The 26,577-nt window shown below is 43.5% G+C and overlaps 1 protein-coding gene across 3 annotated transcripts in view; it reads left to right on the top strand.

The window, feature by feature from the left end:
• The window catches only part of ADCK1 (aarF domain containing kinase 1), a 78,778-nt gene that overhangs the window by 42,462 nt on the left and 9,739 nt on the right, over positions 1-26,577 (top strand). For all 3 annotated transcript variants that reach the window (XM_061367516.1, XM_061367515.1, XM_061367517.1), the window contains 3 exons: positions 10,732-10,890; positions 14,286-14,444; positions 17,708-17,824. In XM_061367516.1, coding sequence (XP_061223500.1) covers positions 10,732-10,890; positions 14,286-14,444; positions 17,708-17,824 — 435 coding nt within the window. The remainder of the gene's footprint in view (positions 1-10,731; positions 10,891-14,285; positions 14,445-17,707; positions 17,825-26,577) is intronic.

Genomic DNA, 26,577 nt, shown 5'->3' on the forward strand with positions numbered 1-26,577 from the left:
GCCAGATATGTATCCTGCAACATAGCCCTCTGCTCCCCTTACACAACCTGCCTTTGTACACACAAACACATGTCCTGACCTTGTTCTTCACTTGCCTCCCTGTGGATTCAGGATTTTGCCTAGCGTTCCCTACGCAAGCTGTGCACACAAATGCACTGCCCCGTGCCTCCTCCTTAACTCTGTGTAAGCCCTGCCAAACGTTTGCTTGCCAATCAGATACTTGTAGCCCACCTCTTCCAAACATATACCTGCAGACATCCCCTCACCACTCTCTGTATAGTCACATAAATGTGCCCACAGACATTTTTCTCCCAACCGCTTCTCTCATGCACTTGTCAAAACCCCCCGTCTTTCAAAGCTGAATCAGAGGCATTTGAGATGAGGCACAGGTGATGTGTGTTCCCGAAGGTCCCTATATATTCTCAGGCTCTGGCAGCTGGTTATTTCTCACTGGACTGCTGCTGTTGTGCAGGCTTACCGCTGACAGGGCCCTTGGGGCATCTCTGCAGTCCTCAACAGAGCCTCCCTCTGCTTGTCTGTGACTAAAGTGGAGCCTGTTTGTTGTGGGTCTGTTGACCCTTTCCTACTCGGACTTCAGCCAGTGATGGTAGTGATGTGTTTATTCCTGGAGTCAAAAAAGTCTCAGAAATCCCTTTGCTTTTGGGTTTGGGTACTTCTTTAAATCTTACCTTCTTGCTTAATGCGCCAGATGGGCCCCATCCCTGTGTAATTTCAGGAGAGGTTTCATCTTGATATAAGAAAGTAATTTTTAACATCGATTACTATCAATCATGGGAGCAACCTCCCAAGGGATGGAGTAGAGTCCACATCTCTGGAGGTTTTCAAGATGTGATAATATCACCCAGGCTCCCTTTCCCATGAAATGTTGGGCCAGATGATCTTTTGATGTTCACTTCCAACCTGGGCCATTCTGTGATTTGATGATTCTGTCTTTGCAGCAGTCTGTATGCTCGTGAGGGTTGTGATTCCAGTCTGAATGATTGACAAGTGTGGCTCCATCCTCACATACAGGAGAGATGCAAGTGAAGTAATATTTCTCCAAAAAGACAGAAAAGAGTGGATTTGATGAGCATTGTTCAAGTGAGAGACAGCTCAAGATGAAAGAGCAAATTAAGAGGAAGGAAAGCATTTGTATATGCAAGGAGAGGGTGGGGAACATGGGGCAGGTTGAAGCATCTACCTCATAGCCTGCACTATTTGGAAGGAGTAAATAGCTCACAAGTCACTACTTTCTTTTTCAGCATGATAGAATGGAAGTGAACAGGAATATATATATGTGTGTATGTATATATATACATGCCTCAGCTTTGCTCTGCTTTGGTCTGTGCATTTTGCATAGACTGTGAATGATTATATCATGTAAAATAGAGTGCATAGTGACACTATTTATTGTGCACTTTGAGAGTTTATCTTTTTCCACTTTCTCGAAACAAGCATAGTTGCTGGTGGACTCTGGCTTGACTCTCTGGATCAGGAAACACTGGCTGCTGTTGGAGGCCAGTCACAGACAGACTGGGTTGTGGAAGTGGTTAGGATAGCGGGAAGGTGACTAGCTGCACAAGATGTTTATTCTGAGGTGAAAAGAAATGGGATACTGAGTAAGCCAGATCTTTGTGCGGATTAACTGCATCTGAAAACATAAAATAAGCATTTTCCCAATGGCTATGTCAGGGTTAAGGGACTTTATTATCACTTTGTGGATCCTGAGGAAATAATTGATTTCCGTGGTGCAAGGTTCTTCCAACTTCTTTATAGAGAAGTGAACTGGACTTGCAGTGTAAAATTATGATGCAGCTTCCAACAGCAAAACCTTTTCTTTGGTAATGGGCATTTTGGAAATAAAGAATTTCCTGGAATTTAATTCTGAGTGTGGAATTACAGGCAAGTGGAAGAAAAGCTGTCTGCATTGTCTGAAATGGAATGCTTCCACCAGGAGTAATGTTCACACTGGTGAAGGGGTCAGAGACTTGTTCTGATTCATCCCGGCTTTGCTGTTTCTTCTCTCTGGTTTGGTATATGTGCTTGTGCTATTGAAGATGTGCTAGCCCCGTACTTAATACGTGGACTCTGCTTTCCGACTACCCACCTTGATGTCTGCCTTATGTCAGAAGTCTAATTGTGTAGTCTCTGCTTTTAGAGTGCTTTGTGAAACCAGCACCTGGACAAAGAACAGCTGAATGAATCTGATCATGGAAGAGGCTGTGGTGAAGCTAGTAGAAAACCTGTAGAACTCCAACTGCTGAAAGCATTAACTCTGAGTTCTGAGCTAGTCTGTTAATCTTAGTATCTTGTGTCTCTGGAAGGTAGTAGGACACCCAATAGCTTAACTGTTGAAAAACTTTTATGTCCTTGTGCCAGTCAGGGGATGTTCCTAAGCCACTTAGGTTCTAGTCTGGGTATGACAGACAATCCTTGCTTTTATTGGACTGAATATTGTTTTTTTGTGGCAGCAATGAGTAAGTGGCTCACCATTTGGCAAGAAAGGAGATGAGGTCCACTTCACTGGTAGGATCCTGGGAGATCTACATCATCTGTGTCTGCTCCTTGCTGTTACTGCCTGTTGTAGCTGTCACCACTGAGATTGGTTTCGATCCAGGATGAGTGATACTCACAGACAGTTCTGCCTTGTCTTAAGAATCTGACTTAGAAAAATAAATGAAGCTACCATGTGTGTGTCTGAGCACGTACTATTAAATAGTAGGAATCATCAGGGATGGAATAAAAGATGCTTTTCCTCAAAGTATGACTCTGTAACAATTAAAGCTATTATAGCAAGTAGACTGATATGTTGCTGTACGGCTCAGAGGATGGATGAGATGAAAGCAAGGGTGGCTTTATATAGGCTTTCTCAGTGTTTTTCTAGCCAGAAGAGACTGGAGAAAGAGAGATGGTAGGTCAGCAGAACAGGGAATAGCTAGTATCCTAGGTATCTGGTAGTGAATGAGTGCGCCAGCTTTGGTCTCCAGATGATGGGATCAAGGACACTTCCTTTAGCAGAGCTCATTTTCTCTAACACTGATGGCTTTGTGACTGGGAAGTGCTGTTGGCAGGATCACAGAGAAGATTCTCTGCGGTATTGCTAGTAGTGGGCTGCTGCGTACCAAAGTGGTAGCAGGTAGAAATAACAGGGAAAGATGAACTTCATATCCCAGCTGGCTCACAACCTTTTCTGAGAAGAAAGGCTGATGGCTGATGGACAGCCCTCATTTTGTGCTATTGCAGTGCAACGTCAGCAGTGATTAATCAAGTTAGCAGTGATCAGCATGCCAGGAGCAAATGTCTATACCATTGGCAGATGAAGTTACATGTTTGTGGCTCTGTGTGTAATAACTGCTGTACATGTACTGTACAGATAGGTTTTTAAAAAGATATTAAAGTTACAAATTTGATCCTGAGAAATTAGATAAGGACAGATTTATAGCTGACTGGACAGCCCTAATTCTTCTTATCCGTGCATGAGCTTTGTGACATGGTGTGGCCCAGCATCACAGGGGATATCGGGAAGAGCTCTTTAAAATTCTAGGCAGGCACCTTAATGCACAACTCCCCTTAAAATGGACCACAATGCTTTGCCATCCCTCGCACTGAAAGATGCAGGGATTTTGTGTAATAAGCCACATGTAATTGTTTCAGTGCATCAGAATAAACTGACACCTTTTACCTGTACTCATTTGGATGCAGGGTATACCTCTATATAGGTACACACTTTCATGTATGTATAATATGAGCACCAGGGAATCCATTCAGAATAAAACGACTATTCTGTATATATCTACAATATTATTAAAAATATTGAGTTAATAAATACATGTTCTTGACAGATGCATTTAGGAACCATCAATTAAGCTTGGCATTCATTAGGTGGGGAGAAGTCCAATCAGATTTCACTGACTCAACAAAGCCGCCTATAAATTGTGGGCTGTTTGTTCTGACATTTGATGAATTATTCTTCATAATCCACTCTCTGCTGCGATAAATCTAATCTTTCAGTTTTTGCTGTCTTAATAATTCTCAGAGCAACACTGTGACATTTTGTTTTCACAGAGGGGATAGAAAGGCTGGGACAATGGAAAAAACCCTAATTCTGTCTGTATAGGTTGCTTTCTTTCAAGGTAACATTTTTCTCATGCCTAGACCTCTGGTCTTGCAGACTTGCAGGAACCAGTGAGTCCAGGGACAGCTATGTGTAAGTTCTTGAAAAGGTGACCAGCCTAGGGTGAAGTTTGCAACCCTTAAAACCTAGTCCAGGAAGGGCATTCAGACTTTTGAAAGCAATAGGGCCCTAGTGTCAATGCAGTGAATTCCAAAATTTCTGGGAGCCACAAGCCTTAGAAGTGCTGTATCAGACATAGAACTGAGTAACTCTTTAGCTGTTCTGTCACATGAAATAGAGGGGACATTGTAATACACAGTGTTAAGCTGACAGCTGCAGCCCCCAAAGCTTCCCATGGAAACCTACTCCCTTCCCATTTTAAGGGTGCCCCACACTGTCACAGGTGGGAGGCTGCAGACAGCATGATACCTGTGTAAATCTCAGAAAGGTCCTGCAGACTGAGCTTGCCTTAGGAAATTGCCATCCATGGATCCGTGATCCAGTTCAGTGCTGTCTCCATCAGGAATGGACAAAACAGATGAACTGAGTCACCTCACTAAAGCAATTCCAGCTTGGAGAATCGCAGCACAAGGAGATGTGCAAAATTTACCTACCTCAGTCACTTTCTTGCTCAGCTTCTGCCAGGGACCTTTCTCCCAACTCTTGATTCCCTTTGTCCTGAATAGATTTATACTAGCTTCCCCATATGCATCTTCCTGTACTGCTGCATGGCAACAAAATGCTAGGAGATTGTGAGCTGTTCCTCGCCATCACGACACAATACTGTTAATGGAGCTATGTTGTATCATGGCCTTTGATGAGTATCCTGGAGGCAAGAAGTTCAAGTTAATCCTGTGCTGCCTAGTCAGCCCCTTCTTTAGTAGCAAGTCATCTCATAGATTGCTATCTCCAAATACAAAATGCAAGACTTGGGAGCAATTACAGTATGCTGTGATCAGAAGAAGAGATCTGCTGTGAAATTGTGGCTGAAGTTTTGAATGTTTCAGTTTGCATTGCTTTTTGGTGATAAAAGAATAACATCATCCCTACCGGGCCCCTTTTTGTGAATTGTTTTGAATTGTGTGTAATAGGTGAAGCTGTGGAGCACAGTGAAGTGTCTGTAGAGGTCCTTAGACTGAGGTGGTGTCAGCTCCTGCTGCATGCTCTCCAGATGTGCCAGATTGGCAGTCCCCTGATGGGGTCATATTTGCACTCCGTTCTGGCATATCTCTATACTTTTGTTAACAGAAGCAATTCTTTCCTGTTAGGGTGGTGAGGCACTGGAATAGGTTGCCCAAGGAGGTTGTGAATGCTCCATCCCTGGCAGTGTTCAAGGCCAGGTTGGATGAAGCCTTGGGTGAGATGGTTTAGTGTGAGGTGTCCCTGCCCATGGCAGGGGGGTTGGAACTAGATGATCTTAAGGTCCTTTCCAACCCTAACTATTCTATGATTCTATTGTCTGAAAGTTACATGACAAAGGTTTCATGAAGGTGCGGTGTTACCAGAGGCTGGGCCAGCTGTGGTTCCCCCATACCTTTGCACTCTCAGAAACTTACAGGATCTATCAGTAACTTTCTGATAAAAGTAACTTTTGAGACTGGTCAGTCTGGTGGGAAGAGCTTCTGAAGATCAGACCAAAAACTGAAGTCCACCACTGCCTCCAGCTGTAACCAATATTGGCTAAGAGACAAAGGCTGTAAAAGCATGATAAGCATACAGTTAAGCTTTACTTGATATGATTTTCCAGCTTCCAGTAAGCTGAAAGTTATAGAAATTTCCTGGGCCAGAGACTTATCTTGATGTTTAATAACTTGTGATGGATTTTCTTCATTGACCTATCTACCCACCTAGAATTCTGATATTCATAACATCCTGTGGCAATGAGTTCCACAGTATAATTGGTGGGGAAAAAAAATACTTCTTTTTGCTTTTTCTTATCATGCCATCTGGTAATCTTGTGTTCTAACTGACAATTTGCTGCTCCTGAGTACTTATATGGAGTGAACAAGCATTCCCAATCCTGTTGTCTCTGACAGAAGTGATTTCATAGAGATCTGTGATGTTCCCTTCCCATTGTCTTTCCAGGCCGAAGTCTCCTTTGAAGTCCTGGGAAATGCTGAGCATTTGAAAGTCACCTCGCTGGCACTACCTGTGTTGGAGTGGCTCAGCTTTGGCAGAGGAAAGGTTTTTTGTAAGTGGTTGTGGAAAACCAGAATTTTCAAAACTATCCTGGACTCTGCTAGAAACCCCCTGGGTAGGACTTGTAATGCAAAATCTTCTTACTTAGACCCTTTAGTGGCCTTATTCTGGCTACATCACATAACAAGGGTCTGGAGCACTGTGCTGGAAAGGGCTCAACCTGCCAGCTAAACAGGGCTGGGCTGCTGAGACACCTTCTGTTAGTGATCCTGCATCCCACTGTACCCTAAATTTGTCCTGAATGGACTGCTAACACATGGCCAGTGTTCATCTGCTGTGATCACTACGGCAGAGCAGAGTCACCACATCCCACTCGGGATGTTGTTACATAGTACTGAGCCAGGAAGGGGCTCCGAGACTGAGGGGTCTGCTCCAGCATACCTTGTTAGCAGCCTTTCTGGCAAGGGAAGGGAATATACCTCTCTGTGGAGTGGGCACGTTGAAAGCATGTGGTAATATTTGATCATTTGCTGCAGCACATGGATATAAAAAGGTTGGGATTAAAAGACAGTATATTTCAAAAGAAATTAGCTAGCAAGACACACACAGTTAACATTTAAGATCTGGAGATTAAGACATCAAGCTGGAACTTGGGATATCTGGGTTAAATCCCATCTCTGTCAAAGACTTCTCAGAACATTCTGGGTAGGTCGGGTATGGTAATACTTTCAGAAAGGACTCAGGATTCAGAAGTTTAAATCCAGTAACTTCCTAAGTGTTTAAGAACAGGATTCACATAAATAAAATACTAAGGCATTCTGATGCTTAGTGTTGCAGCATCAGCTGGTGTGTGCCACAGACTTCAGGCAGAGAAGCGTGTGCTTTGGGAAGGCACTTCACTATGTGAGGATACCTGTAGGTGACAACAGGGGACTCCTGGAAAGTGTGAGTTTGTGCAGGTTCCACCATGGCTATGCATCTCATACAATGCTACTCTGAGCTTAATGATGGTCTCTGGGTGCAACCTCAGCACAAATACATTCTAGTAAGTGTCTAAGTAATCCTGTAAGAGCTTTCTTATCAGGTCTCTGAGGTGTGAATACTAATACCACCACTCATGAAAAGATTTTGCATATTTAAAATTAAATGAGCTTCATTCTTTAGAACTAAACAGTCAGGGCTGCATTTCCAGCCAGTGAAATACAGTGACACATTCACAGGCTGGTCAAGCATGTGCCTGGTGGGGAGCTGGGTGTACAGAAGGCTAGTGCATGGACACTGCTCACCTGTACAGCTGTAAACCAGCAGCTGGCTGTCCTGCTTCTTTGGAAGAGCAGCCCTAAAGGTCCTTTTCTCTCTTTTAAACCTTTATTAAATCTGACTGGAAACTATGGTTGTTTCATCTCCTGCCAGGATTACAGATGGTAATAGCCAGTTTGATAAGTCCCTTGGAGACCAGCTGTGGCCTGAAAGAAGCTTGAGAGTTCCTTAAGTACTATGTCAGGTGCGCTTGAGACTGTCCGAGACCTTTGCTAATTACACATCCTGGAAATGATGGTTAGAGTTTTTCTTAAGGGTGCTTATTAGCTGGGTGCTTGTGAGCAGTAAGAGCCTGCAGCCTGCTCCAAGAACACCCTGCCTGCATGAAATGGATGCAGCCACCTTCCCTTGGGAAGGACCCTGCTCTCTGGCAGGCAGTATGGAGCCTGGCTCACCTCTTCTCTGCTTCCATGTCATACAGCCTCCCGCTTGCTTTTGCTGTGTCAGGGAAACACAGCCAGCATCTGAGGTGCTAGCTGCCTCCAGCAAGCCGCAAAAGCACAGTTTCATAATGAATGAGTGTGATTTGCTAAGTGGGGGGTCCTGGAGCCAAGTGAAATTGTGCTGCTGCTTTATCTCATCCTCACACCTGCTCATGTAATGGCCTGGTGATCTGCTCCCTCCCCCATGTGTGCTCTCAACCCTTCTGCTCCTGGAGGATCCATCAGTTCTCTGGCCCTGTTGCAGTCCCTCCTCTTGCTGCCCTCGGCTGCAGCCTGTGGAAGTACACAGATTTCTCCTTGAACTGCAGCAGGGACACAGGGTGGCTCTAACGAACACGACAGCTAACCTGGTTTTCATGTCCTAAATAACAAGTTTTTAAATGAAATCCTTCTGCCCAAAAGAACTCCTAGAGACAGCTTTCTTCAAATGGTATTTTCTTAGAAAACTTTGTCACGCAAGAGTATTGTATATATGATTCCTGCCAGAGGGAATATGTGAAGCTTTTTTTTTTCCCCTGTATGCATTCAGTACTGGTGAAAATGGTTGGATTGGCAGTGTAGGCAATTAAAAGCTTTTGAAATAGAGAGCAGGTGGAATTTTATTTAACGTATATGTCGTCTTACTATAAATGTACCTTACCAGATTCAGGCTGGTGAGCGTCCAGTTCTGTACTTTAACCTTTGAAGGATGTTACCACCCTTAAGACAGTTTAGACTAGTAATATTGGTTGCTGCTCTGTAAAGGGTACATTCCTTTAATATGAGTATGTGGGGTAGTGAGAGAGTTGAAGAAAGCTGCAGCTTGATCTTATGTGGTAAGTTCTTTGCATTTTTTTCCATCCTTATGAGATCTCTTAGCCCAACATGCTCCTGGTCACCTTAAGTATCTACTGTTTAACAGATCTCTATTTAGCTGGTAGAAAAACTTCACCTAAAGGTGAAGGTCCCTGTGTCGTGAACATGTGTCCCCATAGCTGTCTGACATCCTAGGTGATTTTTTCTTTATACTAATCTGAAATGAGGATCTCAAAAATCCAGAAGTGAGAGGAAAAAGAAAAGGCGGAGGGGAAGAAAGCCTTTTCTCTCTAGAGGCGTGAATGTCAGCAGGTTTGAATTATGGACCTGCTGTAATTACAAAACACATAACTAGTTGTTTTTAAATGCAGTTGTTTTACTTAATTGATTTTGCTGCCAGGACCAAAGGGAATTAAATAAATAAACAGAATGCACCTTCCTAGTGAATTACTGGAGGCAGCTGACTCTCTATTGGAATCTAATTGCTGCAAATGCTCCAGTTTGTTGCTAGCAATAGTTTTCTGTGGAAGGGGTTGAAAGAGAAGGGGTAGGGTGGTGTGGGAGGGGGCTCATTCCCTGGCAGCTGCAGAAGGGAACAGGCTGCTCCTTGTATAGTGTTTTTCTTCCTTGTCAGCAAAAAGAATATTCAGTTAATGCTTTGCATGAAGACTTTGCTTAGAAGGTCTTTATTCATATTTAATTACTAGCTCGCTGCAGCTCCCATCTTTAATTACCTTTTAAAAAGCAGGTTATAAAAATGCACTGACATTCTTTCTTTTTTGTTACTGCATAAATTACAGGCTTCTCAACTGCTCACCCAAAATCAGTCCAACCTGTGGGAAGTGTGGGATAGGTTCCCTTTGCTGACTTATTGGCTACCTGAGAGCCTTCTCTGCACCTTGCTCTACAGAACAGGACAGAAACTTTCAACTAGCATTACATGAATCAGCTCTGTGCTTGAAGCCACATAATCATGTTGGCAGTCCCTTCAAGCTAATTTAACAGTGCAGAATGGCATCTCTATTGACCATAGTAATAGTGTTTTCAGGGTCCTGGCTGCATGGTGCTGCGCTGAGGGTTTGCAGCAAGGTTCTGTATTATGCAGGACAGATGGGCCTTTGCCCATCTCCCATTGTCTCACCCATGTCTGTTTAGGTTTTGTATTCCCCTGGTAAATCTGCTTGTTCATCTGCAGCTCTCCTTATAGTCTAGTCCTGAGCTGCATGACCAGAGCTGCCAATAATTTCCTTTCTTGCCCATAAAGTGCTTTGCTGACCCCACCTGGTGCTTTTTGTGAGCAGGGAGGACTGGTTACTTTTACTGAGGGTATGAGAAAGTCCATTGCATGAAACGTGTTTTCAGGGCAAGTTGTAAGAAGCACAAACTCTAATTTTTGTCCCCCTGCCCTGAATCCAGACCTTACCACTGCTCCTGGTCATCCTGGCTTTCACCAAGTAAGCTGGGTGACACTGCTGTAATGCATGGGAATATGCAGTCAGTTTCAGGGGTGGTGGTGGGTGGCATATAAATACCTGCAAAAGAAATACACGAAAAGGGACAGCTCTTGGCTTCTGCACCCTGTAGTGACCAAGGATGCTGACCATAATTGCTCCAGCCCATTTTCAGGACAGCCTGGAAGGATCCCTCACATGTTGTCGGGCCACTCCATGTCCCAGATGAAATGCGATGCTGGGGCTCTACCACAGGTTGCCATGAGCAGAGTGTCTCCAGGGCATTTCCGTGCTTGGCAGGCTTCACTGGGAGTCCAAGCAGTGAAAGGCTCAGGCACGGAACAAGGAAAGGATGAAAGGGCTGAGCCTGTCCAGCTTTGGCACATGCTATCTCTGTCCTGTGGGCTGGGCTTTCTTTAGGGTAGTCTCTGGCACCCCAAGCTGATGCTTCTTTCTCTTCTTCTGGCAGATAAAAGAGCTCTTCGTGAGTTTTGAGTACACTCCCTTGGGAGCAGCATCGCTAGCCCAGGTGCACAAGGCAGTGCTGCAGGATGGGAGAACGGTGGCAGTGAAAATCCAGCACCCAAAGGTCCAAGCTCAGAGCTCCAAGGATATTTTGCTCATAGAGGTAAAACTACCTGTTGGCTTTGACTTACAGAGCAATTGCCATCGGAACGTGTGGGGGCCACATTCACACTGTGTCGTGGTTTAAGCAGGTATAATACCACCATCGTGTAGCTTTGAAACCTCCACAGAGATAAATGTTGCCTTATGGGAATAATACAGAAAGTGGTGAGGACTGCAGTGCGGGCGACTGTGTGGCTGGAAAGACTGAGGAAAAGGGTAAGAGTGAAGGAGGGCAGAAGAAGAAAACAGGTAAATGTGAATGACGTGAAAGTAAGTCCATATGAGATTTAAGAACTAGAGAGTGAGTCCTGACATCTTTCTTCAGCCTGTGAAGACAGACTGTTGAGTGGTTGATTAAACTGGCCTAATTTCCCCTTGCAGTCAGTGCTGTGTAGCCAAGGAAAAATCATTCTACATGATTAGCATGTGGTTTTCAGTTAAATTCCAGTGTGGCTTCAAGAGGGAGGCTGAAGGGGGCTGGTAAGTGTTTAAGAGGGCACTGTTGATGCAGTGACACACAGTTCACCATCACAGAAGATCAGGAATCAAAGATCCTATCAAAGACCCTGCTAGCACACTCTCGGAGAAGCACATAGCTAAAGCTTCTTTAGACATCTAAAACACCCAGCTTTGAACAATTGTGGCTAGTCTGCAAAGAAGCACAGATAGTTCTAGCTGGAGCACATCACATAGCAGCTGAATATTTATCCTGAATTTGTAGTGAAATTTTTGGGGTTCAATAAAGATATACCAGTAAGATGGGATATTTCTGTTTCAATGCTGGTTTGAGAACAGAGAGCTGTTTAAAGTAGTTTTGGGTCCAGCTGAGGATTTGGATTTTATTCTGGTCCTCTCCAGGACTTACCGCAGTGGTTTGCCCAATGAGTTTGCTTTTGTGAATCACAGCACAGCAGATCTCAAGGGGGTTATGGCATCCTTCATTCTTGCCCAGAACAGGATGGCAGAAACTAAGCAGTCAGGGAAGAAGGATGGGCAGGTAATGAAAGCCTCTGAAACCAGGGCAGTGAGAAGATGATGTAGGTATGAGCCAAGACCTAAGTCCCTGTTGGGACATTTGCCCTTTTAACAGTGTGTATAATAGAAAAATACCTCCCCCCCTACCAGCAGTGGTATGTTATTGTGATTGCTGGTTATACTGGTAAGAGACATTTAAACAAATTATTTTAGAGTGATTCTTGTCTTTTCTGGTTTTAGACTAAACCTCCTGGGAAACTTGAAACTAAACCAGTGTATTTCTTTTTAGCAATTTAGTGTTGTCCTTCCTCAAATAGACAGACCGTCTATTTTGTCATCTTCAAGATCTGTTGTGTACACACATCTATAGGAAAGTAGTTCACAGCATGACACATGCAGCCTTATTTTTTAAAGGACCATTTGTGAAATGTTGGCTTATATGCATTATCATATCCTTCTGTGGGACTATTTTTGTGTAGGCTGCACTGAAAGCCATATTATCTGCACTGAGGTTCTGGTCCTTTAAGAATCAGACAGATAGTTCAGCTAGGTAGCAGGCTGATTTAAATATTGACGGGGATTGTCTTATTTAGAGACTGAAGGGAAGGAATCTGGATGGGAAAAGCTAGATGGAAAATTCCTAAATTCACTTGAGATTTCATGGCATCAGTGCTGACTCTTTAAGAATCAGTACAGCATCTGGTAAATCCAGAGAGAGATACTTCATTATTCTCCTTATATCAATACTTACTTCAAGACAATGTTAGACACGTCAGAAGAGGGACAGACCAAATACTTGTTAAGTTTGTCCCTGCTGATGGTCAAGTTGGTAAATTGATTCAAAAAAGCATTTAAAGAAAGCAAAAAACAATGCAGGAATTTTCTCACATCAGGCACCAATGAAATAATCTGCAGCCCCTAAAAAGTTTATGTACACGTTCATGAAGATGGCTGGTTACATTTCATTTGGGTGACATAAATTTGAAAGGATTTATGTTTCTAGATATAACAGTTGAAAAATCATTCAATGGTGTCTGGAACCTGGTGATTACATTTTTAAAGGAACATTGAGTTTGGAACTGACATTTAGATAAGAGAAGTAGAAACAGGGGTGGAGAACAAATGTTTTCACACAGCTGAACAGGAGCAGTGATGGTTCATAAATTTACTTTTTGTCATACATTTCAATGATAGCAGCTTTCTGTGTGTGCTTTAAGTGTTCCTCCTGTGCTGCAGGAATTTCCACCTCAGTTGTGGAGATCTAGAAAGGAAAACTGTCCAGGAACACATTAATAAGTCAATTTTCATATTCAGATGGATGTGCATAACAAGTAAGGTGAAGACAACAAAGTGGATAACATTTTAATGTTTTATTGTTGTTTTATGACACAAGCAGTTAAAAAAACCCAAACATGTTATTTTCTTTAAGATGCAGTTCAGATTGTCAGTTATATAAATTTGTGCCACTGGTGGAGAAACTGGCCCTTCATTTGAGCAGAAAGCATGCTTGTCTGATGTACAGTTTTGATTAAGCCATCCAGTTGCACAATCTTGATATTCTTCAAGAAGGACTGCTTATCACTGCTTTAAGCAAACATTTCCAGCAACCTTTCTGGTGAGCTTTTCAAGGCCCTGTGCAGCTGAATACCTGATCCCTTTCAGGAGAGAATGGCAGGTCATGAATGTATAACACTTGCAAAACGCCACCTCAGCATTGCTTAGGATGGCTGTGACTGATGCTGAGGAGCAGCTTGCCCTCTGATCCCCACCAGAAGTGTTTTCTGTAATCTAATACCTGTATCCAAACTCCACTGTCTTCTCTGAGCTGCCCAGTGGATTTTCTGTGCTAGCAAAATTCTTGCTCAGCAGTGGAAGACGTAACACTGAGTTAAGCCTCATGTTAGATCTTCCCCTTCTGCATTATCTGAGGGTTGTTCAAGTGAAGCCAGTGATATGTAGAACCATAGGACTCAGAAGAGGGTCACTACTGGGCAATGCCCTTGGAGAGATCTGACCATGTGGTCTCTTCTCCATGGCTTCATTCTCTTACTTCTAGGCAGCAGGCAGCTGGGCTCCATTTGCTGTCTGTGCCATCATTTAACTCCTACATGCTCCTGGATGGAAAAGCAAGCCAAAATTTGTGTTGCATGCCCAAAGCATGGCACCATATGTTGTGTTATGATACCACAGGAACCCTACACGCACTTAGACATTGTTTTCTTTGTTGTCCTTGGTTTGGTGGGGTTTTTTTTGTTTTTTTGTTGTGTTTAGTTTGGTGGGGTTTTTTTGTTGTGTTTTGGTTTGGTTTGGTTTTTTATCTCCCTGTAAATTACATGGAACGATTCTATCAAAACAGCACAGTGTGTGGCTGTGAGGCTTTGGAGCCAGGATGCAGCAGATTGCCTGTTCCCTTGTCTTCAGGTTCTCCTCTTGGTTGTGAAGCAGATCTTTCCAGATTTTGAGTTCATGTGGCTGGTGGAAGAAGCTAAGAAGAATCTGCCCTTGGAGCTGGATTTCCTCCATGAAGGTAGAAATGCTGAGAAGGTTGCTGATATGTTCAAGAACTTTGACTTCCTGAAGGTGAGGGAACAAATATTTCCATGTATGTATGTGCCTTCATAGTCTTACTTTATGCATCTTGTGCACTAGGCCAGATTGCTTAAGGCCCTGTCCAAACTGGCCTTGAACACTGCCAGGGATGGAGCATTCACAGCTTCTCTGGGCAGCCTGTTCCAGTGCCTCACCACCCCCACAGTAAGGAACTTCCTCCTTATATCCAACCTAAATATCCCCTTTTTAAGTCAAACCCATTCCCCCTTGTCCTATAGATACAATCACTGACGAGGAGTCCTTCTTCAGCACCCTTGTAGGCCCCCTTCAGATACTGGAAGGCTGCTATGAGGTCTCCATGCAGCCTTCTCTTCTCCAGGATGAGCAGCCCCAACTTTCTCAGCCTATCTTCATATGGGAGGTGCTCCAGCCCCCTGATCATCCTTGTATATAACTCCTTATAAATCTTCTGGACTTGCTTCAACAGCTCCATGTCCTTCTTATGTTGAGGACACCAGAACTGTATACAGTACTCCAAGTGGGGTCTCATGAGAGCAGAGGGGTAGATCTTATCCATGGCTAATAAATTCATGTTACCTTCATACACAAACTCAACTGCACCCAATACTGTGCTTTTTCCCACTGACACTCTTATCCCAAATATCCAGCTACATGTTGACTAGGGTCAGTGGCAAATATCTCAAGACAACCATGCATGTACTCATCTCTTAGGAAGACATAACTTCACATCTTCGAACTCACATGTGCATGAAACTTTTGCTGATGTATAAGTCTGTGACAAGCCTGCACTGTGTGCATTCTGGAAATATATGTATGGTCAAGCACACATTGTGCTGTGGGCAGAGTCACTGTTGTAACTGCATTTGCACAGACGCTAAAGGAGCAAAAAATGCACCCTCCTTTGGACTCTGTGGCATACACACATCAAAGGAGGTTTTTGCCTCCTGTTTATGCAGAAGTCCCAAGATGAAAGTGACAGATGTCTGAAATTAGGTGAGTTTTTGTTAGGCTTTGCAGGCTCATACATACATCTTTTCTTTGCTTCCTCCATATAAGGGCTGTAATTCCTTGTCACCTGACTTCAGGTTTGGGGCAATCCTTTTGGATCCCAGTGGCAGCAGTGGCCTTCCCATAGACACAGGTAGCTAAAAGCCACCTGGGCTACAGAAGGCCAAAGTCCAGTGGTTTTGCTGAGTGGGCACTTATCAGAAGTGGTGCACCTTGGAGAGCTGTATCCATTGCAGCTGTAACTAGGATACTGTGAAGTAAATCCCTATGGAGCAGCCAATCACCTGTTCGCTGGGTTGAGGAGCTATCATGATATCAATATGTGTAACAATAACAAATGGCTTGAAATGGCTAAATAATGGATCCTTCCGTCTGACCTGCCAATTCAGAGACATGTTCATCCCCCAAAGGCAACAGAAGAATTGGTCTCCTGCATCATTAATTTTCTTAAACATGCTAGAAAGCTGAGAAGTAGATTTTGTGCTGTGAACCTTTTTGAGCTTTTAAAGCCAGAGGTAAATTGTTTCCATGTGCTAGCATTACAGCCAAACATCTGTGAGTAATTAAAAAAATCACTGAAGAATTCGGCTGTGAGTGAGAGAAGCATCTGCAAGAGCATGGTCAGTGCTTTACAAGCCTGCTGACTTTCCCCTGTTAATCTTGAGACAAGAATGAGAATCTTCTGAAATGATTTAAGACAGTAGGGTTCAGTGGGCTGGATAGGCTGGGGTACTGTTAGTTGTGGAGTTGGCTTTCTTTCTCACCAGTCTAACTGTGAAAACTGTCACGCAGATAAGCTGGGAAGGCTGCAAGTAACTGAATCCCCCTTGCCCATAGTGGACCTGTGGCCTCAAAGTCTCATGCAGGGTTGACTGGCAAGTATGCCAGCAGTGTTGAACAGTGATACTGAGGGACGCTGGAATTGCTCAGCAAAGGAGTCTTTGAGCTAAAGCAGCACACACGTGGTAAGGTAAAGGTGGGTGACACTGAGAAAGTGGTCTCTTTAGGACAGGAACAGTGGGGGAGGCAGATAGTTTGTGAGGGACTGAGACACTGTCAGTAGTTACAAGCAGAGTATTAAAAAATGCTGCTTGTTCAGGAGCTGTGATGAGGTGCAGTGGCCTAACTGGTTCCCTGGCTTTGGTCACACTAGGTGAGCAACAGCTCTTACCTCTTCCTGTCCTGCCCCAAGGTAGTGAACCATTGCAGTGTGTGAGTCCTGAGTCAACAGCCGAGTCAGATGGGTAAGGAGAGAGGGCTGCACAGCTGGTTCTCTATAGGATCCAAAATGTGTATCTCTGTACTGGGGCACAATAATGGGAATTGGTGGAGCTTCCTTATATCTTTGGTAAAATGTACCTGTGTGGCTTCACCCCTGTGCAAAGGCAAATCTGGACAGCCTGAGAGTTGTCATGTCAGCACAGTGATGTGAGGAATATCCAAAGGGAGCTTCAGCAGGAGGACTCTTGACAGTAGGGACTTTGACATGCAAAGAATTTGGCTGGAAAGAGTTTGGAAAAGGGGGGCCAGCCTGAGTGATGCCTGCATCACTGCCTCCCTGGGTAACACTGGGCCTCTTACTGGTACCTCGCTCAGCTTGATTTACTGCAGGTTGAACGAAAAGTGCTTTGACGTTTTACGCTTGTTACTGTGTCATGTTGGCAGTAAGATAGTTAATGGTCTCCCAGGGTTTCTGTGACAAGTCCCTTATTTGTGACACTTGTTTTTTCTTCCAGTTCAATTGCAGATGGCCTAAGTATGCAGGGTTTGTCAGCTCAAAGGCATTTTTGTTCCAAGGGGCACTGCAGAAATACAATTTACGATGATGGCTTATCATTTTTAGAGCTGCATAAGTGGGCCCTTTGCATAGCAAACAAGATGCAGTTCCTGTCTAAAGGAGCTGAGTGGATGATTCAGAAACTTGCAAAGGTACTAGTTAAACAGCCCAGCTAGAGAAACTGCAAAGCAGATAAACAAGATCTCAGACAGTGGGAGTGGTAGGTGGTCAATATTTTGTAGAGTACAGCCAGAAATGTTGCATAGGACAGATCCTGCTGCTCTTAAATTGGCACGCTGTCCTTGCACACATTGCTGCTGTCATGGGGAATAGGCTGGTAGATGGATTTACCTCCCTTGTACTCAGGAAAAAAACAAGTCCTCACTTCAGCCTCTTCCATTTTTATTTGTTTTCTAGGTTGTATGTGATATATTCTGCTTGCTTTCCCAGCCTGTTGCTTGTCCTAACACACCTGCTCTTGTTTCAGGTTCCCAGGATCTATTGGGAGCTCTCATCAAGTCGTGTCCTTCTCATGGAGTTTATGGAAGGGGGACAGGTGAATGACAGGGCCTACATGGAGAGGAACGGTATCGATGTCAATGAGGTAGCTTTTCATCTGTCTTTGAATTGGGTATGGTGGGCAGTGCAAAACTGATGTGGACAATCAATTGACAATGCAAAGTAGAGGCTGACAGGACAGGGAGGGGCAGAAAAGGGAGCACATACAGATATGGACAGAGCAATCAATCTGAGAGATCTCAGTTCTTGTGCTTCTGTGAAAAATACATAACTGCTTTTTGGGGCAGGCTGTCCTGTAGGCTGTGGAGCTAGAGAGATATTTGAGGAGACAGATAGTGAAAAATGACCATCCTCTTCTATTACATAAACCCATGGTTTGTTTCTAGGTGGCAGTTGCTGTTATCCTAAAGGAACAACTTCAGCTTCTGATTGTTTTTGTCTTTCTTCTTTCCCTCTCTTTTTTCTGCATTAACTTTTTTGTGGACAAATGCATGGGATGTAGCTTTTGTATCTCAAAAGCTGTCACCTTATGCAAGAGATACAACTGTGATCATGTAAGACCTATGATTTATTAGGGTGCTGGAGCCTCTGACATGGTGCTATTTGCTACATAGTGAATATTTGCATAATATTCATAGATGTATCCTTCTGCTTTCCAAAATCTCCCTTTTTCTTTCAAATGCAACAGTTTTCTTTCTTGCTTCCTGGTTCTGCATTACTGTGTAGTTTTGCAGTCCTTCATTAAACAACTGCCAGGTTTCATTGCTACAACAAGCCTACATTTCCCTGAAGAGTGAAATGGTTTGTATGTGTGGCATGAAGTCAGGAGAGCACTTTGGATTCCCTGTGGCTGGTTGATTCTTGAGGAAAAGAAGTTATTACTTCCCAGAGGAGCTGAGAAGATGCCAGGGGAAAGGGTTTTGAGCCATTGGACAGTGTGTTAAGCCACGCATCCCAGTCAGTGACTGCTGACTGAGGCACTGTTGCTTGTCTTTCCCATTGTGCCCTATTAATGAGCTTCAAAGTTGCACTTGGTTGACTGGCTATCAAAGAACTACAGCGTAAAATGAGTTGTACTTAATCTCTCCATCCACTTACCAAATCTGAATGCTGCCTCTCTCTCTGCTCTTCCTTCTGTCTTCTCCCTGTCCAGCCATGGCAAAATTTGTGTGGCATCAGTTAGAGACATGCCAGAGATCTCTCAAGGGAGGGGAAATGTGAGTTTGGTATACCTCACAAGGAGTGCACATTAAGTGTATCTATCTGCTCAGCTGCCTCCCTAACTCAGCATGCAGTTCTTTCTCTGCCTAAAGAGCTCAGCCAAATTACAGGTAGAGGACTGAGTAACCTACCTGTTTCTCTTTTCCTCTTCCTCTGCTCTTGCACCCTGCAGATACTTTCTAGTAACCTCTGCAGGCAGAAAAGCAGGCACCTTCTCATGTGTTTCTCCACTGAAATACAGGAAAGAAAGGTCCAAAGTTAAATTAGGTTTTAAGACTGTCTTTCCATTGTAATTGTGATGAACAAGCAAAGTCAATGGGTGATAGTGAACGATGCTCTCTTCCCTGCGAGATGTCTGGTCCATTTTCATTCAAGGGATTTCTTAAATGAATACAGCTTTACTTGTAGATAGTGCAGTCTCTCTCCTTTCACATCTCCATAAGTATTTTGAGCATTTGGGTCACTGGTTTTCCTCCCTTTCATCAGGGCTTCACAGAGGTCATTGTCAGCAATCAGAGGTAGACACAAATCCTTCTGTGTGTCTATTTTGTGCTGGTGATCTTTCTTTATGTTTACCAAGATAAATGCCTCAATGGTGCATCTGGTCTGCAAAGAGCACTATAATATGACTCTTGAGAACATGGCAGCTCATGGACTTTGCTATCCAGAGAGATTTTAAAAGTCTTGTCCATGGCAGAACATGCAGTCAGCTCCATTCACCTGAAAAACTCAACTGGTTGAAAGTGAGAGAGTCATTTCTCTGAGTGAAATTATCCTGTCCTTTTCTTCTGCTATAAAGGCAGAGATCAAATTAAAAAGACAGTGCTCAGATACGACAGTGAATATGCCTCAAGTCTTGCAATAGTCAGGCAGAAAAGCTTGGTTTGATGTGGTAGCATGAGGACTCTTGAGCATGCGTGCATTCGGATTTTGAGCTGGGCTTTCTCACAGTTCTTGGACAGTAGATTCATTCTGAGATCGAGGTACCTAGTACAGTGAAGCTCCCTGGGACTTTGGTTGCTTCTCTGAATTTTCTCAACCTGCTGGAGGTGACAGAGTTGTGTGCAGAAGCCCCAGGAGGGACACTGTTTGCAGTCTTCCATAGCTTTCTCCAGCCAGTCAGGGTAGAAAACTCGATCATTTTCAGTGACATATTTTGCTGTCAGTGTGTGCCAAGACAAAGCAGCAGCTAATTTCAGCTCTTCAAACTTGCGGAGGCTTTTGCTTGCAATAGGAAAGATTTGGGGTGAAAATTCAGCTCATTTTTTTGTTCATCCATGCCTTTGGGAATGTCTTTTTATGTTGTCCTGGCACAACAGGTTCCATGCAGCAATGAAACCATGTATTTTGCTGATTCTGAGCTGGACTCTGCATGATGGCTGAGGTGTAATTTTAAAAAAGTTGTCAACAAATTTCTGCTACTGCAAAGTATAAACCCTAGCGGTTTCTGGTAATCTCCAGGTATAGGAGGTTACTCGGCTCAGTGGTAGGACTGAGTTCCTGAAAACTCTCTCAGTGTCTGTGCTGAGCTCTTCTTTCTTCCTTTTCTCTCCCTACCCTCTGAGATGAATGATTAACTTCTACTGATTGCTAGTAAAGCAATAGTATAAAGGAGGCAATACTGAGCCTGTCAGAACCATGTGATGGGGAATGAGATCTGTTATTACAGCCACAGTAAAATGAGCACAGTAAGCAGTGCACCCCCCAGACTTCTCCTCTGGCATATTGCAGCAGATACATGACCAAAGTCCATTATCAGCTGCTGCTGTTGATGCCCTCACTAAAGAACTGCATGACATGATGGTGAGGTGAGGAAAAGGCAGCAGACACTGAAAAGAACATGAGGAAAGGGTGGCAACCCAGGTTTCAAAACTGACATGGCTTATAATATGCAGCAGTTCTGGCTTTTCAAGGGATACATTAGTTCCCTATAAATCACCTCAATCTATTTATCTATAAAGCCCTCTATAAATCATCTTACTCCATTTTGTTTTACTGGGTGGAGGAAGAAGGGTCTTCACTAAGCAGGATTTCTCTTGCGTGACAACGCAGCCTTGAAAAGCAAGCTGAGCCTCTCTCCTCTAAATGGAAAGGATCCCTGAGGTGAAAGCTCCCTTCAAACCAGGTTACTGACATTTACTTAATACCGTCTGTAGCAGGATTATCATTAAAGCTGCCCAAAAGCACATTAATCTCTCTGGATCCGTCCAAGCGCTGGATTGTAATGGCATTTAATCAGAGAAGGCTTTGATTTCTAAAGACAAGTGCAAACACTGAAATATCTGCCTGTGGAACAGTTACTTATTCATGTGCAAGTGTAGCTGAGGAGGAGCATGCAGCTAGGGTATTGACAGTGGAGGGAAGCCTGGAGAGGGGAGTTATCAAGAAATGAGCTGGCATGAATTTTGAGGGAAGACCAGAACATGGCAAGGTTAAGAAGGCTGTTACTGTTTCAAGAGACAAGAGCATTTACAGTATTGGTTGGGAAGATACATTTGGAAGAAGTGGGAAGAACAGGTGCTCTTAAGATGTTTGTAGTGTACTGTATGCAGGAGGGAAGGAAGGATAGCAAGGGTGCTTAGAGCATGGACTTTTGAAGAAGATCCTAAATGGCACAGATCCTCCTTTTGCACCCGTTCTGATTTTACCTGATTAGAGAGACTTTATCTGTATACAAATCTTAACATTAATCTGCTGCATGAATCTTCCCTATCCCTTCTTGTGGATGGTTTGCCTGCCTTCACAGAGGCTGCTGGATCAGCAGGCTGTTGGAGCTGTGGAGCTTACAAGTGCACTCCTGGCATGTGCTGTATTGCCTCCAACTAACCAGCCAGCTCAGGTAGCCAAGTGGAGAGTCCCCCATGATGACCCTGGCTTGGTTTTGAGTCAGAGAAAGGAAACAATGCCATGTACTTCAGCTCACTAGAGCCTAATCATGACCCATGGGTGACTCAGAGGTCAGGAAAGTGTTTTGTCCAGCTGAGATGTGAAAGCAAACAGCTAAGGTGTTATGATGAGCTACTGCACACAATTGTTGCCATCTGTCACCCATCCTTCTATGGCTTTTTCTTCTTCCTTCTGTTATGGGTTGTGCACTGGAATGCTATCTCTTAGCTCGATAAAGAGCCCAGCTACCTTAATGTGGTTGATAGCTTTGCAACTTGAAATATGCTTTTAGTGTGGCATTTACCCTTCTGCCAAGACTCAGGAGCTGCTGCCTTGTAGCTGCTAAAATTTAGTGGGATTTCCCAGGGCGAGATCCTTTTGTCAGCACAAGTGTGGAAACCTCTCATGTCTCAAGTATTTGTGCTTATAACACTCAAGTGTTAGATGAAATGGAGCATGGAGAAGAACAACTTCTGGGGAAAATGGCTATTCTTGCTCTTTGCACCTGCTGATTTAATCTGGGGAGAGGTTTCCTTGCAGATTCTCCTACACTTCCTCTAGTCTGAAGCTTAATGAAAATTGACAAGGCACTGGTAAGCGAGGATAGTGATCTCCAGTATTTCAGCTTCTGAACTGTGCAAAGACATCAGGTAAAAGTTAAATTACACACAAACTCATTTCTTACTGAGAGTCAGTCTGAAGCCTCAGTGTCAATCAATTGCTTCAGTCTCAGCAAATGCTTTGCATTAAATCTGAGGAAATACAACTACATTTAAGCTAAGGGAAAAGGATGCCCATAGCCATTTTGGGTCTGACAGAGATGCATGAAACAATTAAACAATGACTGGTCTTCTATACCTGTGTCCTGTTGAGAATCTGTAGAAACTTACCAAGTTAGTCCCTCAGTTCCCTGGGTGGATGAGTCAGAATATTTTTCCCCACTTAAATGCTGTGGAAGATGTGGGTTTGAGCCAGAAAATAATTTCCTCAGTCCCCAGCAGAGAATGTGGGGCATTCTAGGAATACACTCCAGGAGTCCTAAAAACTCTTCCTGTATCTTAATGACGTCATGTGTGTCCAGACATCACCTTGCTGTGACGCTAATCAGTGCATAGCAATAGTTCTGCATTACAGGGCACTGTGTTTTGATCCTCACAACTGGATCACGCAAGGCAGAGTGTGAAATCGCATCTCTTGTGTGTGACCATGCTAATCTGCTCTGGACAAGAGCCACTTCAGAGCAGAGACACAGAGCAGGTTCCAAATTGTGGCTGTTCTCCATCCGCACCCTTTGCTAATTTGACACCAGTTTAATTGGGCAGGATTGCCCTAGCAGGATTAAACAAACCCTTAGATGATGGCTGTAATAACAATAACGAAAGAAAGCAAAACCCAATGCACTCTTCAATCCAATTAACCTTCGATTAAGGTTCCAAAATCGATGCTATTATTTTGGCCTCGGGAGGTAATATTGAACCCTGAGAAATGAGCTGCACAACGACCTTTACTTTTAATGAGATCAATAGAAGTTAGTGTCGACATCTCTTAAAATAATTGGCAAATATTACAGGCAAATTAAGGCCAGAGACTAGTATCTGCTCCAGATCTAAAGAGACAGTCACAGATGGAGGTGGGACAGGAAAGGATGATGCCATATCAAGCAGTTTCATCTGGGACTTAACAGGAGCAGGCAGTGAGATAAGCTCTACGGGACCATGTCACAGGACTTTTTTCTTACCCTTTCTTCTTGTCCTGGGTTCAGCAGTAGCAGTCATTTTTCTCCTTCTTGGTAGCTGGTGCAGTGCTGTGTTTTGACTTTCGGCCTGGGAACAGAGCTGATAACACTGATGTTTTGGTCTGGCCAAGGACTTTGTGAGGCTCATGCTCTGCCAGGGAGGAGGGGAACCTGGGAGGAAGCAGAGACAGGACACCTGACCCAAACTAGCTAAAGAGGTATTCCATACCACAGCATGTCATGCCCAGGATGTAACAGAGAGTTAACTGGAAGGGCTGGGACTAGGGGGTTAGAGGAGGTATCAGTCAGTGCTTGGTCAGGCTGGGGGGCGAGTTATCGATTGCCTGGTGATGAGGTGTTGTATTCTCTTCCCTTGTTATTTCCCTTATCATTATTCTTATTGGTGGTAGCGATGGCGATTTGTGTTATACCTTAGTTACTAAACTGTTCTTATCTCAACCCGTGGGAGTTGCATTCTTTTCGATTCTCCTCTCTGTCCCTCGGGGAGTAGGGGGAGGGCAAGAAGGGGGGGAGTGAATGAAAGGCTGTCTGGCTGGGTTTAAACCACGACACTTCATGTTAGTTGGAGCCAGTTTCCTCACAGGGCCAGGAAAGTATCAGTGACTTTCCATGGATAACCAAGGCTGGTTTGTTGCATTGCAGTTGCCCATTAACATGATATGTGTCATCTTTTTACTGTAGGAGTATTCCTAGGCTCAAATTTGCACACATTCTTTCCTTTCTGAGAGGTTTCTTGCTCACTATTGCATATTGGTGTTTTTAAAGATAATAATTTATGATGGAGTTTCCAGTGTTTTGTTATTGTCAAGTTGCTCTGTCATGGATGTGTGCTGATTCATTAAGAAGAATGATGCATACAGCAGCTGGTATGTCCCCAAAAGTTTGCTGCTATGGGGCTGTATGCAACAGAATATAATAGGTTTAATCAAAAGCAGCTCCTAGTGGAGGGTAGCAGGTTGTCTAGGCTTTCAGAACTGATGGCAGCAACTACAGCTGTGTACACATACAAGAAGAAACACATCCTTGCTGCTATCTACACTACATCTGAACTAGATGACAGAAATGCAATACATGTACTTCATAAAATCCTTGGTACCTTGAGAGGAGTTGGTTAACTAGAAATGGTGGGGATTAGCAGGGAAATTGCAAAGTAGGTAAGAAATGATACATGCAATGGTGGGGAGAGATTACCATAGAGGAGTTTTGTGAGGTTTGCTCTTCAAACTGATTTTATTTAGTGAATTCAGTGATGACCTCCACACAAACAGAACTATGTGAAGGAGGTTGTTGATGACAAATTGAGAGGTTCTGTGATTGTAGAGAAGGACCAGAGTGGCAATAGCGCTTAGTGACCTTGGGGACCGAAGTGATGGAAAGGGATAACAATGAGCAATACAAAGTGAAAAGCTTAAAACTAATATGAAGATTTCCTTAAGTATGCTGGGAGTTTGTCAGAGGGAAGTGACATGTCAGAATTAACTTTGGGATATTAGTCAATCACAGAGTAAGTATGTGTTTCCAGAGCAGTGCAACTGGAAGTGTAAAAGGCAGGTTGTCTCCTAAGACACATCACATAAAGGAACATCCTGTAGAAATGGGGCAGTATTTGTGCTGTATTTATGCTGATAATTACCTTACTGGTGAACACACTGGAGTAGTAAATACTGGAGAGGGAAGGAAGTAGTTAAACTTCAGGTTCATGTTAGCTAAGGAAATTTAAACAGGGCATCATTAAAATGAAGGTGGGATTTAGGGGAAGGGTTTTGACCATCTAAAGAATGAATTTTTGGAACAGCCTCCAAAGTCAAACTTTTATTTCTTTCTTATTTCCAGTGAACTTGACTAGTTTATAAAGATACTGTGTGATACTGTACAATAACAGTTCTTAATGTCTGCACCACATTCTTGCTTTGTTTGATATTGACTTTTAACTCATGTAAGATAATTTGTGGCATGTAGCATCCTTGCTGTACTGAGTACATAAAATGAACTTCATGTGCTTAGTTTGGTGAAGAGCCTGGTTCTTCTACACGTATCTGGCACTCCACTGTTTTTACCCCAGTTGCTGACTCTTCATTTCATTGTCTGAGATCTGCTTATTCTTCATCTTCTGTTTTTGCAAAATGAAAACATTGGGCTAAAAAAGTACAGCTTGCCTGACACAGTGTCATGGTCATGTCATGTAATGTGGCAATGGCAGGTTGCTATTTGCATTGACTGGTGAGGCCACAGGCTACTTAACTGTAGTCATCATATTCTGCTGCAGTACAAACAGACAAATCAAACTTCTTTTTGCCAATAACACACCTTCTGGCAATAGGCAAGGACATGCCTGTGACCAGGGTCTGGTGTCATCCTGACACATAAAGCTCAGCTCTGCTTGCTGACTAGCAAAATATTTTTTTCCTTATGTGTTATGCCTAAATTATGCTATTCTTTATTACACCCTCTTCTGCCTGGTTGTATTTCATGTAGCACATGCAGTGCTACAAGTGCTTCTGCTTCCTTGCTATTCAAACCTTCAAATACTGGTAGACTGCCCTCCTCTGCTATTCCTTAACCAACTTCAGAATCTTCAGTACTTCTTTTTTTTTCTTCAGTAAATTCCTCCTGCATCCTGCTCATTTATTTGCTCTCTCCGAACTCACTCTGTATAGTCGGCATCTCTCTGTTAACGAGCTGTCACATGAAAGTGAATGCAGGATTCCAAGGGTGATTATTACTTTTTTGTGATGTCCAGCAGAACAATGCTGGGGTAATGATAAGGACCTCCTTGTGTTGGATGAAAAACTGGGAAAGGAATTATGACTTCTTCCTGTCATAACAAAACGCCTGTGTGTTTACTTTGGTCTTTGTTTCCGTGCATCACTGCAACCTTTTGTCTAATTTGCGATGCACCTTCACCTTGAGGTCCTATACAGCTTAAATGCATGCTGGATTCCTCCTTTCTCCTGAGTAGAGGTTTTCATATGTTT

This window comes from Neopsephotus bourkii, unplaced genomic scaffold, assembly GCF_033783945.1.
Source record: "Neopsephotus bourkii isolate Nb327-2 ecotype Australia unplaced genomic scaffold, CSIRO-AGI_Nbou_v1 NB_1376, whole genome shotgun sequence".
Taxonomy (NCBI): domain Eukaryota; kingdom Metazoa; phylum Chordata; class Aves; order Psittaciformes; family Psittacidae; genus Neopsephotus; species Neopsephotus bourkii.